General features: G+C 39.5%; 1 protein-coding gene across 8 annotated transcripts in view; it reads left to right on the top strand.

The window, feature by feature from the left end:
• The window catches only part of ACOT7 (acyl-CoA thioesterase 7), a 145425-nt gene extending 129724 nt beyond the window's left edge, over positions 1-15701 (top strand). For all 8 annotated transcript variants that reach the window (XM_072156248.1, XM_072156246.1, XM_072156245.1 and 5 more), the window contains one exon: positions 12678-15701. In XM_072156248.1, the coding sequence (XP_072012349.1) occupies positions 12678-12782 (105 nt within the window). In that variant the 3' untranslated portion in view covers positions 12783-15701. The remainder of the gene's footprint in view (positions 1-12677) is intronic.
• The last annotated feature ends 2035 nt before the right edge of the window (positions 15702-17736 follow it).

The raw sequence follows: 17736 nt of genomic DNA, 5'->3' as shown, positions 1-17736 counted from the left end.
AATGTCGGGTTGTTAGAAGAATCAGGATTAACAATAAATCTTCATTACAGACACCAGTGACAACTGTTATATCTGATCATTGTAGCCTAGGACTAAAGTACAGTAAATTACCAATATCCAGTGGTCCGTTTGTAACTAGGGGTCGTATGTAAGTCGAGTGTTCTTAAGTAGGGGACTGCCTGTATATGAATAAAGCTAATATACCAGAATATAACTACTAAAATAATTCCTCTGTCTACAAGAATATTACTGCTATAATTCTGCCTCCTTTGTATAAGAGTATAACCATTATGAAACTGCCCCCTATGTACAAGAATATAACTACTATAATACTGCACCTATGTACAAGAATATAACTACTATAATACTGCACCTATGTACAAGAATATAACTACTATAATCCTGCCTCCTATGTACAAGAATATAACTACTATAATACTGCACCTATGTACAAGAATATAACTACTATAATACTGTCCCCTATGTACAGGAATATAACTGCTAAAACACTGCCCCCTATGTACAAGAATATACATACTATAATACTGCACCTATGTACAAGAATATAACTACCATAACACTGCCCCCTAGGTACAAGAATATAACTACTATAATACTGCCCCCTATGTACAAGAATATAACTACTATAATACTGCCCCATATGTACAAGAATATAACTACCATAACACTGCCCCCTAGGTACAAGAATATAACTACTAGAATACTGCCCCCTATGTACAAGAATATAACTACTAGAATACTGCCCCCTATGTACAAGAATATAACTACCATAACACTGCCCCCTATGTACAAGAATATAACTACTATAATACTGCCCCCTATGTACAAAAATATAACTACTATAATACTGCTCCTATGTACAAGAATATAACTACTATAATACTGCCCCCTATGTACAAGAATATAACTACCATAACACTGCCCCCTAGGTACAAGAATATAACTACTATAATACTTCCCCCTATGTACAAGAATATAACTACTATAATACTGCCCCCTATGTACAAGAATATAACTACTATAATACTGCCCCCTATGTACAAGAATATGACTACCATAATAGTGCTCCTATGTATGAGAGCATAGCTACTACTCTATAGTAATACCCATATGTGCAACAATATAACGAATAAATATAACTTCTAAAGTTCTCTATCCTATAGGCAGTAATATAATTCCAAAAAATGTTTTGTTTACATCTAACAATTTCGCATTAAGTAAAACACCTTCTGTACATTTATATTTCATAAAATGAGCAGTATATCAGTTGGTAGGGGCTGCTTTCCTATTTACTGTATTGTTTCTCATTTTAAGCATTAGCCGATATCTTTTCCAATGTCCATGTGAGAGAGAGATTTTGGCACCTGAAAATAGAATTTAATTATCCCTTCATTAAATCTATAACACATTTTATAAAAGACGTGTCGAACTCCATTTAAGAAATGTCTAATTAATCTGATAAGAGCCTCTGAAAGGCTGACTTCTGTTAAATGCACTTCACAAGTATCTGCACACCTCATAAGAATATGTTTTAGATGTAAAGGATTTAAGTGGATATAACAGGAGACACGCTTCATCACCTAAGGAAGTGCTAAAATTAATTAAATCATTACCATAAAGCTCCATCCAGGAAATAAAGGGGTCTGAGAAGAACAAAGATGTCTAAGACATACATTATTATCCAAAGGATTCGCAGTAGTCCTCATTTTATTGAGGATTGTAAAGAACTGAACACCAAAATCTTGGTTAACTCATTACCGTAGAAGATTGTTAATACAAATTGGCATGTTTTATAGGGGCCCATAATTGATAGCCAGAGGATGGGGTGAACCTGATCAGCCTTCAACAATTTCCTCAGATACTGTTGACCCATCACTGCTATAATGATATGAAATGCGCAAAGCCTCATTCCGCCTTTTCCTTGAATGGTGGGTGAGCAAAAGTTTGTTCTGGAAGATCTAAAGAGAAAGAAACACTCTATGGGGTTAACCTTTTCACTAGTCTCCATGGAAAATATACATCTTCATCTAATATATTAAGCTGAGTCTATGTGTTTGTGTGTGTGTATGTATGTGTGTCCGCTAAAGGAATCTGCACCGTCGCGTTTACAATCACCAACTTTTGCACAGCTGCTCTCTGTGACTCAGGGTGTGTCATAGACTAGGTTTTAAACCAGAATTTTCTCCTGCGCTTTACAAAATACACTTAACCACCATATACAGGAGCCATTGTCTGCTGGTGCTGTGGCAATTAGAAGCTGAGCCATACTTGGTTGCTATTTTGCCGCAGGTCATTAATATGAGCTCTGAGCGTTTAATTGGTTACTGTAGGCAATGAGTAGAAGCGATGATTAAGAGTGTCTCAAACACTTGGAAGGTGTAGGCTATTTCTTCTTTGGTCAATATGGTGGTACTATAAATACCATCTGATTTTATTGTGAAACTTTTCCATTACATGAATAAAGATTGAACACAAGACATTAAGTGATTAGCATCTTTTTGGTTCAAGCTTCGATGTCAAGGTCCGGACACATTCCTTGAGCAGGATGTCGACTAGGCCAGAGGTAAGCCGTTGAATATATTTCTTAGGCTACATTCACACACATGTATGGGGGACGTATATACGGCCGATATACGTCCCCCATACACTTCTATGGGCTCACGGCCCTGTACGGGAGCGGTACGGTGCAGAACACGTGCGGCACCGTACCGCTCCGTAGCCCGGGAAAAGATAGGACATGTCCTATCCTTTCCCGTGATACGGCGCCGTGCACTGTATCTTCCTATGGAGAAGGGCGGGGTGAGCAGCGCTCATCCCCTGCTCCTCTCCGCAGCGCCGATGTATGCCCGCCGTACCGTAGTATACATCGTGTGAATGTAGCCTTAGAGAGAGGGAGAAAGAGAGCGTCAGATAGAGATGTATACATATAAAAAAAAATTGTAGAGAAAATTTGTAGTAAGAAAAATACCATCCATGTGGAAGGCACTCTCTCTACCTTTGACTTTCTCACATTCTTGAAAGCAACTAAATGACATGAGCAAGCACGCGCTTCAATTGTAGTTTTGCTCCTTGATCTTGCATGAATCAATAGGGAAGGGTCTTGTGGGATGTATACCAACCCTTTACACTACCCTTAGTATACATGTAGCACATCCCTGTAAGTCCTCTTTTTATTGACGCAGGACACGGCAAATACTTATTAATTTTTTTATATAGCCCTCTGCCGGCCACCTTGTTTATTTTAGTAAGTGTCGGACAACCCTTTTAATAAACCAATATTGTAGATATATTGGCTCTAGCGTGACTGGTATAAAAAAATACAATATGTATTAGAAATCCATAAAAACTGTTTGCTAAATTATACTGTGGACGCGGAAACTTTTATGGTGATTAGGACGTTCTGTCTGTCTGAAACGTGTAAATTCCATCATATTCTAGCACATGTTTTAATGTGTTTGCACAAAATTTTAAGTTTTTACACTGCTCATACTGCAGCCTATTTCTCTTCAATATTTGATTGTTTTCCCATCCCTGAAGCACCCCATGTTTCCTGCTACATGCAGAGACCATTGAATCCACCAATGCAGAATTTCATATTTTGGGAGCCAGGTAATGTGAATTAAACTTATATAAACTACTGACATTTTTCAGAATGCTGACAAATGCATAGCAAAGGCTCTTGGAACCTGTCACCAGCTAAAAATGACATTCCTGGTGACATGTTCCCTTTAATAAATAGATCTATAGGTGCTGACATAACATTTTCTTAAATTTTTTGCAGTTATAACTGTACAGTCACTTTTGACATTCTGATGTGAATAAATATCATCCGTTCATGTCACAAGTTCTGTATATACATTTTTTATATTCATCTGTCAACCTATGACCTGCTTGAAGTTCAATGTTATCTCCTCCAAGATGAACTTCATTTAGTTGTCAAGTGATTAATAACAAGTTAAACGGAAAAAAAAGTCAGTTTGAAAGTTTTTTTCCTTCATCTCAGAATCCTTTGTGTCACGTACCTGATAGGCTCCGCACATAAAAAAGGATCTCATTAGCTTGTGCTATATCTGGAAATGATTCTAATGGAACATCGGTCATTTTCTAATTCTCGGCTCTAATTATAGCAGACGAACATGGATGTGAGACCTCTGTAAGAAATGATGCAAGTGCATGACATTATTGCATAATATATCTGAAATAAAGATATTCATAAATATTAAACATTGTCTGTACGAGATATGGAACAATTGCTATAAATAAGAAACATTCCAGAACATGAATATATTGATTGATTATCTTTTTAGAGGTTTTTGTTTTTGCTTAAAACCCTTATGAAATTCATTTATTGACACACTTAGAATACATTCATATCTCATTTTTTTGGATACGCCAGCAAAGCTCCCACCGAATAAGCTGAAAGTATCCATAAACATATAGTGGCAGACGAAGGCCTTATTTTTGTTTCAGTCTGCACAGTATATATCACATCAGGCAGGAAACATTGGCTGGAAAAATTAAGCAATTTTTCTTCCTGCTAAAAAAGAACATCAAGCTAAGACCATAATAGGTGACAGATGCAACAGTACTGTATCCATCCCCAGCCTCCACTGAGTGTTACCTTGATGTAACTATCCATATAAGGACAGTTATATGATGACTCAGGAGAACCCTGTACATCATTTAACTCCTCCGCCAGCTTTTGGGGGGAACAGGACACTGTATCCCACTGTAAGTACATATAGGTCCTAGCCCACTATTGTAGGGATAGGGATCTTTACAGTTGAGGGCTAAAGCGTGATGTAAACATATCCTAAAACTGCCCATACAGGACAGAAAGCTCATTTACACAAACTTCTTAAATAAGGAAGAAAGACGGAGGAAAAAGGACACAGAAACATGTTTCTATAATGAAATATTTAACAAAGTTTTGTTGAAAGTTAGTTACACTTTAAAGCTAACACTAGGACCTTTAGACAACTTAAACAAGGGGCTTTGGATAGCTTTTACTAGTTTTTTTTATCAGAGGTATAGAGAATTTTATGCGACTATTCACTGGTTTGGGTCACAGTATTAAGAGTGCTGGTGAATACCAAAGTGCTGGTGCACATATGTCTATAGGCTTATCAGGATAATCCCTTATATGATACACTAATAGGGTAGAGGGTAAAGGGTTATCCTGATGGGAAACCCCTGTAATGACCCTTGTTTATCGCATTTAAATGAGGCCGATTCACCTAGTATCTTGCTCCCACCCTAGAGTCAGGTTATGGAGAGTTGTGTGCTGCTGCTGCTGTTGCTCTGGTTTCTGCATGAAAGATGTTTGTGTCCTGAGGCATTGAGGAGGAGGACGAGGGAAAGATTAGGCCAGATTATTCCAGCGATGATTTGTGACCTAGAAATTACTTTAGGGTGCCTCGGAGCTAAGGTACTGGCATTTGTTAGGCTGCAGCTAGACTGGCGCTTTGTCCTGTGTCTGTGCTAGTTGACATGGATTCAGTTTGTCAGGATTTCTTTTTTTCTTTTAACCTCTGCACATTTGTGTAATAAATTTTAAGACTAAGCATAACGTGTGACTGCACTATAATTATTATTATCACCATTATTGTAATTAAGAATATCAGTTGTGGATAGAAAATAAGCTCAGAAGATGCTTTTTAAGAGATCGTTATAGTCAATGGGTTAAGACTTCGTGCTCCTGTACAGCTCCTCTCTCCTGTTCCTACACAGAGGTCATAGTTTGGTGAGCTGGCATCAGTGGGGGAGGGAGGAGATTTACAGGACCACAAAGGTGGGGGGCAAGAGCTGAGTAGTCCGCAGCAAAGACAAGTCTCATGTTGTTTTTTGAAATGTATCCAAACCAAAGCCCAAGCCCTGGGACTACATGGAGGATTCTGTGAGGCTGCAAGGTAAGTTATAACACACAATTATATTGTAATGCAAATGCTTAGAGAAAGCAGAAAGACACATTTGCAATACAGGCGTAATGGGATTCTGCAACCTGTCTTTAATGAAAATAAGGTCCCTGGTGACAGGTTCCCTTTAAAGGGCTTTTATGAGCAAATGTTGCCCAAAGTTTAGAATGTAATTAAAAATAGAGAGAATTGAAAAACAGCTAATTTATTCCACCGCTGCTTCCACCGCCGTCCTTCCCTGCCTGGTTAAATAAATTTAATTTGCTCTATGTCACTACTGCAGCCAATAACTGGCCTCAGCAGTACACAACAATAGACTGCTGAGGCCAATTATTGGTTGCGGTGGTCATATGGGGCTATATTGGTACATTAAACATGACCAAGTAAACAAAGCCTGGCAAGACCAGAGCTCGAGTGCTGGAAGGAAAGGAGATTAAATTGTTCTAGCTTTATTTTTATTTACTGGTTTTATACAACTTTTTGAATATCTGTTTTTTGCAACTACAACATCCATGTTATCTAAAGAAACTTTGTAGTTGATTACCGTATATTAATAGTTTGGTTGAATTTGTATGTACAGCAGTGTATGTGATATTTTCAAGCATCCGCATACAGAGGCAGCTCCTTCTCTCCCTTAATATTCCTACAAGGCTGTAGAATATTTGCTAAAGGAACAGAGGATTTTATTTAACCTAATGCCTGTGCTGACTAGGAAGACACTGGAGAAGAAGGTAGTTATAGATTTCACCCCCATAGTTTTAAAGGGGATCTCCATAATTATAGAAGTGATGGCCTATTCTTAGGATGTTTGATCTATGGGTTCTGACCTCTGTGACTTCAACCAACAAGACCAGGATAATAAAAGGGAGAGCCTGGTGTACAGAACTCTCATGTAGAAGAGCTGATATAGATTGGCATCTTTTATGGCGTCTAAAGATAAACCAAAAAAATACATGAAAATACTATTACATATTGAATACCACCATTATGGTATATACAAGGTATATATCGTCTGTTTAGATTCTCTATTAGGATAAAAGAAGGGCGCTCCCATCACAAAGAAATGTCTAACCGCCCCCTATGAAGCGGTCACCAGCGATACCATACATGATCTAATTGCACAAACTCACAAATTGCTACTTCTGTTTTGCAGCAAAAACCTTGTTACTCTGTCAAGATTTGACAGATTATAAAATGAGTCCTCCAAGCAGATCTTCAAGGGATTTATCAGGGGCATGAATGTAAATGAGCAGTTTGTACAAGCTGATATTTCCAGGCTGAGAGAGATAAGCAGCCTGGTCAGGCCAATTTACACCACGGCAGAATGGGAACTCAGCTGTTAAGACAACATGTAAATTACATAACAGGGAAAGCGGAATATCCTTATTGGACTGTATAATCATCTCTCAGGCTGAGAGGGAAGGTTAAGGGGATCACTTGGGAATTCAGGATTTTTTGGATGTGTGATGAGGTGATGCATCACAAATATTAGGTATCACTAATTTGCTATAATGCATGGTAAGCAGTCCGCTATACGGATGCTTAACACCTATATAGGTATGTAAAGAGTCAGCATATTCTACACTAGTCCTGGTACACAGAATAACTATGCAGATCACCTAGTGCATACTTGCAGATGTAGCAGAGCTGCGCCAGTCAGTGTAGTAAAGCTTTCATGGGTTATAATACATCCACAAGCAACATCCCCCCGTGGGGCCTGACCTTTTGGCTTGGGGGCAGCTTTACACTTCTGGTACCTGAGTGGCTGGCTTGAGCACAGCATAGTGCTCCACTGGGTCATGGTCGCTTGGTCCATATGGAACAGGCCTTGGGCAGGTGTCCGACAGGTGGATTGCAAAAAAAAAAAAAGAGGGAGATGCTGCAGATGGATGGATGTTTGTTCTCTCCGGGGCAGCCCGATGTATGTGTGTGAGGATCCCTAGTTAGATGGTAGAGGGGAAGCCCCTGGTGTTATGTGGCAGCCAGAGTCAAACTTAGACAAGGGGTGTGAAATATCAACTCACAGTTTCTTTATTCCAGAACATGAATATAGCACAGGCCAGTCTAACTGGTCCAGGTCCAAGGTAGTTGGTTGGATTATGCCTGGCAAAAGATGACAACAGACTAGTTTGTGTAGCTTTAGGCTGGAGAAGTCATAAGCTGCTTTAGTTGTAGTCCTAGGCAGGCTCTCTATGTAGTCAGTGCTACAAGCAGCATGCCTGGTATTTGCTTCTTATTACTCCATCTCAGGCCGGAACTTTCTAGCCACAGGGAATTTGAGAGAAACTTCACCTGGGGGTGGAGGGTTCTAGTTATCCAACCAGGGACCTTCTTAGAAAAGTAATAGCATAAGTTAAACATTACATTTCCTTCCCAGGCAGGTGTTATGCAGCTGCAATACCAGTTATGGCAACATTACTAAGGAATGGACATATCATGTTAATGTTAAAGGATCTGTTCTTAAATGCAACTTCCTATGGAACTACACCGATTGTAGGATTAGCTGTCCACATTTCACCTACATCTTGAGAACATTGGAAGCCTAAAAAGTGTGTGATGGACCCATCCGGCAGGCCATTACATATGTCTATTTTTGCACAAGCTGTAAAAATGCACAGGTTCCCAGCAAGCGAAGAAGATCATGTCCAGCTTAGAATATTAGTTCTAAACTACATTTATTCTACAGAGTGCATAATCCAAGAGGTAAATTTTATTCTATTTTCCCAATTTGGCATCTGTCTGGACTCCTGGTAAAAAGCAATCTGGAGGAAGTGAGTGGTCCCGTATTTACTTTAATGAAGAGAGACCATGTATGCACACTTCACCCATTATTATTCACATTCTCATGATCCATAGATGACCAGACACATGGCCAGACAAGTTATTGGGGCATTTCTATATGCGTATGTCTTAGTGGCCATCTCTGTGAGCCATAGTGGAGTAAGACCATTTAGTTGATTTCCAGCCTAGTACAAAAAGGATTGTCCCAAAAAGTCTGTGCTAAGAACTGTATGGTAAGCTCAAGAAGTTTTGGTAATGTTTCCCTTTTGAAGGAAATTGACATTTTTTTCCATCCAATTGATTTCACTAGCTCACTCCCAAACACATCTGCTGTTCTTGTTACGCACTTCATCATAAGATCTTCCAAGTTCACTTGCCATTGTAATCGCACTCAGCCCCGCTTCAAGGTTAGTGCTTTGTGTAGCTGTCTTGTTTGACAGCAGGATAAAGATACCGGGACAATACAACGTTCACTCGCTGCGCTCTGCTTTGCCATCACACTAATCCATCAGGTTCTGTTGTTTTGAAACATTTCCTGAGGTTCCACCTATGTACAGCTCCGTGCTCAATCACTGTCATCATTGCTATAGTAGCAGCAGACAACATAAATGATAGTATCCACTTCTATGTTGTGCTGCGTTATATTGTACACAGAGGCTGTCTGTAACAACTTGGAGAGTTTGGCCACAGCGTACAGTTTTATATTTACATACAATCAGGGCCAATGCCAGCACTGGGCTTACCTTTTTTGGGGGAATTTATACATACCGAAATTTGTTGAAGTAAGATGAACCAAATAGTTTGAGAGCTCGTAACAAAGAATATTTGCACTATAATTTACACCAATTTCCAATCCCTATACATTCCAATTCCCTATATACATACCTTTTAGACTGCATTTTTAGGACTCTGCAAGCCTCAAATACAGATGTGAACAGTATTAGTCTAATATTAGAATACTAATACTATATTAGTCTACTATGTGTCTAATAGTATTAGTCTAATATGCCGCATCTCCCCACTAGGCCTTACTGTTTTTTTCCATTGATTCGCTAGATAATAGGGCTACCTGCAGAAAGGTCTCTGCCTTTGTGCATTTTTTTGATAGGAGACCAGTAACACAAAAATCCTCCCCTTTTATACAGGATGCCTTAGCCCAGTGATATGGGGACCAAACCTGTTAAATAATTTTACCTTTTTTAAGCGTTGAAGGACTTATACATTGTCTTTAAAAAAAAATGGAACAATTGTACAGTGAATGTGTTTAAATAGAAGAACGGCGGGGCTGTGAACATATCGTGAGATCTGTGCTGCTTGATATGTATGACAAATGATAAAAATAGCAGCTCGCACCTCTAGGTGTTTTCAGATGTTTAATGAAGAATGTGAACATTTTAAGCTGGATAGAAATGAGCCCTGGATGAGGAAGCAAAGCATTGCGGTGTAAGCAATTCAGCGCGACACAGAGGTGTTAAAAGTTAATTTCTCTGTGAGACTTGATTATACCAAATTCCATGTGTCCTGGAAAACAGTACATCTGTCAAGTATACCAATAGGAGCCATTGCACCTGGATGTAGACCTGGAGTTTGGCCCAAGAGGCCTCGTATGAGAAGATTGGTTTATTATATGTGACACATTGTATCTTTTACATTGCAGATCTGGGCCTTCCATGACTGGTAGTCAATTGTTATTCGAAGGGACATATTTCCAGCTCCTACTGCCCTAGACACTTAGCACTGCCAATTAAAGGCCAGTTCATTCTATGTCTTAGTGATATATACAGCAATAGTAATCCCATAGATGACAGTCTAGAGACTATTATTACATATACCTCAAATATACTATAACCCCATCCCCCCACTTTTGTACACACTTTCCACTTAAGTTCTAACTCCTGTCTACTATGACCCTCCTATTTCATCCATCCCTATACATAACAACCTTCTATACCAGTGATGGCAAACCTTTTAGAGACCGAGTGCCCAAACTTCAACAAAGACCCGCTTATTTATCGCAAAGTGCCAACACAGAAATTTAATTTGTGATTTATACTCCCTTCTCTGTCACAGTTTTCATTGATAACAGCCCGAGGACACCAATAAAGCAGAAAATAGTCCCAGGTAGCGCTGTCACAGCAAGTCCTGGGCTGTCTGGGACTGTAGGAAGAACCTGGAGTCATATCTGGTGATGGCCTGAGTGCCCACAGAAAAGGCTCTGAGTCCCACCTCTGGCACCCGTGCCCTAGGTTAGCCATCACTGTTCTATACCTTCACTCCTATAGACCATTAATCTCTCTGTCCGCACTGCTATATTCTATGAATCCCCCATAGCCCCCTTTCCTATACATAATGACATCCCTCTATCCTCTATCCCCAATCCTAAAGACAATGGGCTACCTCTATTGCAGTTGAGGACACACTGTAGGCAAGATTAAGTATAATTCTGTTCCTCAGGACAACCCTCTGTAATTGGCTGTTCTAGGCACGCGCTCAAGTGCCATATGGCAAATACAGTCCTGGTTATTCATTTAATCCTTGAATGTCCTCCCTCCATTGCTATCAATACCCTTTTGCTCATAATTCACATATTTGGATATGTACAATTGCTACAAAAGTAGGGATGATATCACACATGATAGACCAGATCCATCATTCCTGATCTATTATTTCATGTGTTCCCCTAGTGACTAGTAGGACAGTAGTGCTAAAAATACTTCTATAATGAAGGAAAATATTCATATCTGCACCCAGTTTTACCCCGTCTTCCCTCCCTTCTCATGGACCCTAAATGAGTAAATGTGAACAGAGGACAAAATAATCCACTAATTTTATCACTTTCAAACCGTAATGTTACTTCTGCTGATAAACCTAAGCCCTGTTTCCATTGTTTTGCAGACTTTAAATCAGTCATACTTTATTCGGAAAAATTTTTGGCCCAACTCATCAGACAGATGTAGCATTTTTGCCTCAAGGTATGAGAGCGAGCAGCTCTCTTCAGAGACAGAGTACAGATAAACCTCAGCTTTAATGGTGTGATTATTACATAAAGCTCATATTTTGGATTATTATAGTTTTTCCTTTTTCACATTCCTTGATCTTCCCACAATTTTCCATTTTCTATTTTTGTGCAAAAGTGCTATTTTTCAGTCTCCTGTGGTAAAAGTGGTCTTATATGGAATTTTACAGCATATTCTCACCTATTGTAATACTTAAAGCTTATAAAATAGAGCTTATCCCTTATTCCATTCAGATATGTCTAAACCAGGGCGCTCGGATTAGATACTCAATAAGCAAGGCAATTGTTTGGACATTGACAAATATCTATGTGTTGCATTTGAAAAGTTTGGTTTCTCTTCAATGGTGGTGCCACTGTTGGGAAGTGTCCTTTGCAGAAATGTACAATATACAAGCGAGACAGGGTCACTCAAAGAGAGAGGAGTGTTTTAATAATGGTGACGGAAAATGTCCCCTTGACTTAAAAAAAAAAAAAAAAAATCATAATTAGAGATGAGATCAAATTGGACAAAGTGGAATTGAATCCAAATGTCATGAAAAATTCAGTTCTGCATGAATCCAAATTTCCTGGGGATTCATGGTACCAAAGTTCTGAGATGTGATCGACCTCCTTGGAGCCCGTTCCGGTATGGCCCAGTGCTATGTCCCAGGTGTGTCAGAGTTTCATCTCAAAAAGTACCTGCCCTCCTGATGCCCTGAGTCGGCGAGTTGATCCAGATCCCCAAATTCCAGGGAGCATCCTCCAGACATGGCTATTCCTGGGAGTCAGACAACCAAGTACCCCTGGCCAAATCAGGGCTCTGTGTGTTGTGACCTGCAGGACGCCACTCTTACATCAATTGGGCAAAAGTTGCTGATTTCCTCCATTGTCCTCAAATGTAGTATTTTTTCTCCTGGCTTTTAATTTATACTCGTATGACAATTATTTTTTCTGTCTTAATGTAGATTGAGACTGAAGAAGAAAAGAAACGATTTGAAGAAGGAAAGGGACGCTACCTGCAAACCAAAGCCAAGAGACAGATGAACACGCAGTCATTGACCCAACAATAACAGCATCTTTCAGAGATCTGTCACAGTGATCAGGGAAATAAAGCCTTTATAGTCAGGGACAAGGGTCAAAACGATCACTGAGCATAGTGTTATGTCATGTAAATGATAGGCTCTGACGTTATTCGTGCACTCAGATTACACATATATAGATGGGAATGCAGTGTCTATGTAATGAGCAGTAGTGCAATTTAGGATAATACACTGTAGTTAGCAATACACTGTAGCATTACAAGTCCAGCTATTTCTCCAGGCTCACTTATAATAAAGACCACTTGATTTTTTCCCATCATAAGACCAAATAATGTGACCATGTCTGACATGGGAATACATACCATAGTGGCAGAGCATGCAGCTTTTATGGAGCTCTTAGAGATACAGGACCAGTTCTTCTTAGTCCCATTTTCTCCTAGTTGCCTTGCAAATGGGGGAAGAGTAGTGGACAAAGAGCCATGGAGAAGGAGAATTAGAAGGGAATCAAACATCAGACTCCATCATCCGAGGACAGCCATGTTTGATCTTTGCTATAAAATCCCTTCCGTTTTGTGTCAAAGTTCATTATAGTTGACAAGTGTTATATTGCATGTCAGGTGCTCCTGCATATCAACAAAACATTTGATATTTATTTTCTTAGAGCAAAATGTCAGCAAATGTTAGGAAACAATTTGAAAAAAAAAGTTCATATACAGTAGTCTTTAACTTAGTGTGTGTATATATAAAATAGAGATTAAACCCCTTAAAGGGGTTGGCCACTTACCAATACATCACTTCTATTTGTCTCTGTATGCATATGTACACGTGTCTTTGCCTCCTTTGAAAGCTGCAGCCTTTACCTGTTCTCAGCATGCTGCCCTCTGCATTTACACACAGCTGCTGTCTCTCTCAGCGCTCCAGGAAGTCCATGTTACGTCACACTCTCTCTTCCTCTTCTCATAGTCCGTCCATATTGACAGAGAGAGGGAGGGAGCAGGAGTAGCTTTGTGCTATTTGCAGAGCTCAGAGATGTAAAGAAAGAAGAACAGGGGGTCTGCACACAGAACAAAATTAAGGACAGCTAAATCACTTGATGAACATTCAGGGATTATCTATAAGGTTCTAAAGGCACATGTGCATCTTATGTAAAAGAGCTGCCAAACCCTTTAAGGAGTCTGTAAGAATGTGGATATTCATCACAGATTAGGCATTTGTAACTGCCAGATGAAGGTCAAACTAAGCATCCACTTACAGATTAGAATTAGAGGTTAGTTATGTGCCCGATAAATTTGAAATAGGGCCTAATCTTGGAAAGAAAGAAAAAAAATTGCCTTATTCCATAAGTTTCTAACTGTCTTGGTTTTTACACGCCGGCATATCATGTGCACATAGACCTTACATTGGTAGTGTGGTTTTCTCAGGTTAGGGTTCTTTAAACTTAAGGTCTGATTGAAATCTACAATCAGAAACATGCATGGTAACCCAGTGACACTTATTCATTGATCCAGCTACCGTAATTGAGGTGATTTTCTTATATTTGTTATCTATGGCCTCCTTCCATCTAAAATAAACTTTTAAAAATTATGCTAATGAGCCTGAGGAGCTATGGGTGCATTACCAGAGCCCCTCAGTGACGTCTTTTCATTTATTGATACACTTCTCCCCCTGAGCAGAACTTCTCTGCTTATTGTAACAGCCTGTGAAAAGACACCCAGAGCCTCTCAGGTTTATAAGCATAATTTTAAAAGTTGATTTTAGAAGGAAGGAGGTGATGGAAAACAAATATAAGAAGATTACCACAGTCCTGCCTTATTGTCTTGTGATTGGCTTTGTGCATCTGGCTATTAGGTGGCAGTTGTCCATGTAGGGGAATATCTTATGTGCACTTTTGTGGGTGGGGGTTATATGATTGGGCCAAAGGACATATAGGGCTCGGGTGATTTATTTACAGCCTCTGGTGCACGAAGGATTCTTAAAGAAATGCTCCAGTCAAAATCAAAAGCCCTTACATGATGGTCTCGAACAAAAACATTTGGGTTTAAACTTATCAAACTCCTCCTTGATCCACTGATCAAGAATAAAATGTGAACACAGCCTTAAAGAAAGTCTCTCACATGTTATTCTTGATCAGTGGATCAGGGAGGAGTTCAATAAGTTTAAACCCAAATGTTTTTTTTTAAAAATGGGAAAAACCTCAAGCAGCAGGATGAATTATTGCAGCATATTTTTTTAGTCATTTAATGTAAACCTGCAGGTTACTATTCACTGACAGCAAACAGAGATATTGAAAAATAGTGAGGAAAAAAAAGGCTTGAAGTTACCAATCCTGTTTTTTTTCTTCTACATATTTAGGGAGAATTCACACAACCGTTGGGGGACGTATATACGGCCGCCGTATATATGTTCCCCATAGCCCGGTAATGGGCACACGGTGCAGCACATGCACAGCATGGTACCGTTCCCGGTATTACAGCGCAGTGCGCCATATATCTCAGTGGTGAGTGGTGGGGGCGAGCAGCGCTTACCCGCTTCTCGTCTCCGTGAGTCTGCGCCATAGCGGGCACACGTTAGTGTGAATGCAGCTTTAAGCTGTATTCACTGGAGACTGGAAACCCCTTTACGAAACCTTCTCAACCATTTGCAGAAAAAGACATCTTGGTTTATTTAGGACTGGAAAGCGTCATCTTAAATTTATATATATTTTTTTAAAAGGTGCTTAAAGTCCATTTTCTGTTCTGCTTCTATATTGTGGATTGTGGATGCATTCTGAATTTTATCATATCTGTGAACAGAGGTCAAATTATTTTCATAAATATTATATATAAGTGTAAAGACCAAACAACTCCCTATATAGCATTTCAGCAGTCGAGTGATGTCTGCTGTGGGAGATGGAGCTATTATACAGGTCTTCACTGCATATTTATTTCCAAATAAAAAAATGCCTGGAAATGCTTTGTGTCACCGAGTCTTTATTTAAACACAGGATATAGAATGAAGTAATGAGATGGATATCACAATTAAAACTAAAATAATCACTTTTTTTTTAGTATTGTGTCTAGTAGGTGGCAACATTTTTAATTATTCAGCAATGTTTAATTATTATATGTTTTCAACGGAGGGTGTAATCCACAGTGTAAAAGTTTGTCTTAATTTTAATTTGGTCACCAAATGTCTTTAAAAAAAATCTCCAAAATACAATTGAAATACCATAGAAACTAGCTCATTATAACAGGCGTCATGTAATAATAATTCTTTATTTATATAGCGCACACAGATTACGCAGCGCTGCACAAAGCATTCCAAATTGGTCCCTGTCCCCATGGGGCGCACAATCTAAACAACCTACCAGTATGTTTTGGGGGAAACCGAAGGACCCGGAGGAAACCCACGCAAACACGGAGAGAACATACAAACTCTTTGCAGATGTTGACCTGGGTGGGATTCGAACCCAGGACCCCAGTGCTGCAAGGCAGATGTGCTACTCACTCAGCCACCGTGCCGCCCTATGTAATGCTTAATCACTCCTGGGGTGGCGCTGGTGGGATATTGAATACTTTCAACCAGTACCTAATCAATGTTTTTCAATGTATAGCCCCCAGATAAAAAATCATCCAACTACATTTTTAATATAAAGTTAGTTAGGGAACTTTGTTTGGAGCAATTCCTAAATATATATTATACTTCCTATAAAGTGCAATAGGGAAATGCTGCCCTCCTAACACTCTCTTTACAAGTGCCATGGTAAGCAGCCTGTATTCTATGTATAGGCCAGCAGCCCATCTGCAGAAAGCACCATTTTTCATAAAGAGGAGGAGCCACTCAACCCTAAAAGCTATATCCGCCTGATGTTGAATGATACAGAGTACACACATACAGAATGGCTGCACTTCTTCAAGAAGGTGCAGCTATGGACCCATTGGGGCACATTAACTTACAAATTCGCACAGTTCACTAAAAGTGCTCTGTCCGTGTATAATGCAGCGTGCGCCAGAAATCATGAATATGTCGCTTCCCCGCACTGGTCCAATAGAGTTCACCATCTTTTTTGTGGTGCACCTTTAACATAGGGCGCCATTTGAAAGTTAAATACAGCGCTTGGTCTGAATCGGTCGGTCTGCCCGACAACACGCCCCCTAATTTGTGTTGCATGGAAGCCAGAGCATCTGTGCCACAAAAGGGTCCCGTGCGCCACAATCCATGCGCACATACTTCTTAAATACCTGTGCAAGCCGTTTTATCCATGAAGCAACCCTTAGTTAATGTGCCCCATTATCCCTGGAGCAAAACGTCAGTTGGGACCCTCCAGTCATTTTGTCACACAGGCTGCATAGAAATATATGGATCCTTTTCTCCTCCCTCTCCTGCGCTCCATGACGTCTTCTGCTGGGTGACTCTTTTTATAAAGAGAATAGGAGTTCAATATTGGAATGACAGAAGATATTATCCTGGATTCTGGAGACATTATGAAAACACAATAACAGGATTTGCTTTGCATGACAGCTGACCCCCTCACTTTCCTGCTCCCTTTATCTCGTCTAATACCTGAGACCTCATTTGCTCCTTAACCTAGTTTTACACATGCTTACACTCATGTCACTTCTCTGCATGTTTCATTCGCTTCTTGTAGCCTTGATAACCGTTCATGCTTACAATAATTTTAGTGATCTACATTGCTACCACATTGACTAGACACAAGAGGAAATTACTGATAATTAATACTTCCTCCATCTATATAATTGTGTCTGGAAGTTCACACCGGTGGGAGAGGGGGTCATTTTCAAAATTTCATAAAACACAATAGTCAATCTCTCCCCATACTAATAACATAGATTGTGCTCTGCTATGTAGTACATGAACATTATTTAGAGTAAATGGGGTTGTCCACTTCCAGCAAATAATTGATATTTTTGTGTAATGAAAAGTTATACGATTTTCCAATACATTTTCTTCATTAACCCCTTAAGGACGTAGCCATTTTGCAGGT

Source organism: Engystomops pustulosus, chromosome 6 (genome assembly GCF_040894005.1).
Source record: "Engystomops pustulosus chromosome 6, aEngPut4.maternal, whole genome shotgun sequence".
Classification (NCBI taxonomy): domain Eukaryota; kingdom Metazoa; phylum Chordata; class Amphibia; order Anura; family Leptodactylidae; genus Engystomops; species Engystomops pustulosus.
Note: the sequence above shows the minus strand (reverse complement) of the source record. Positions and strands in the feature narration are given on the sequence as shown.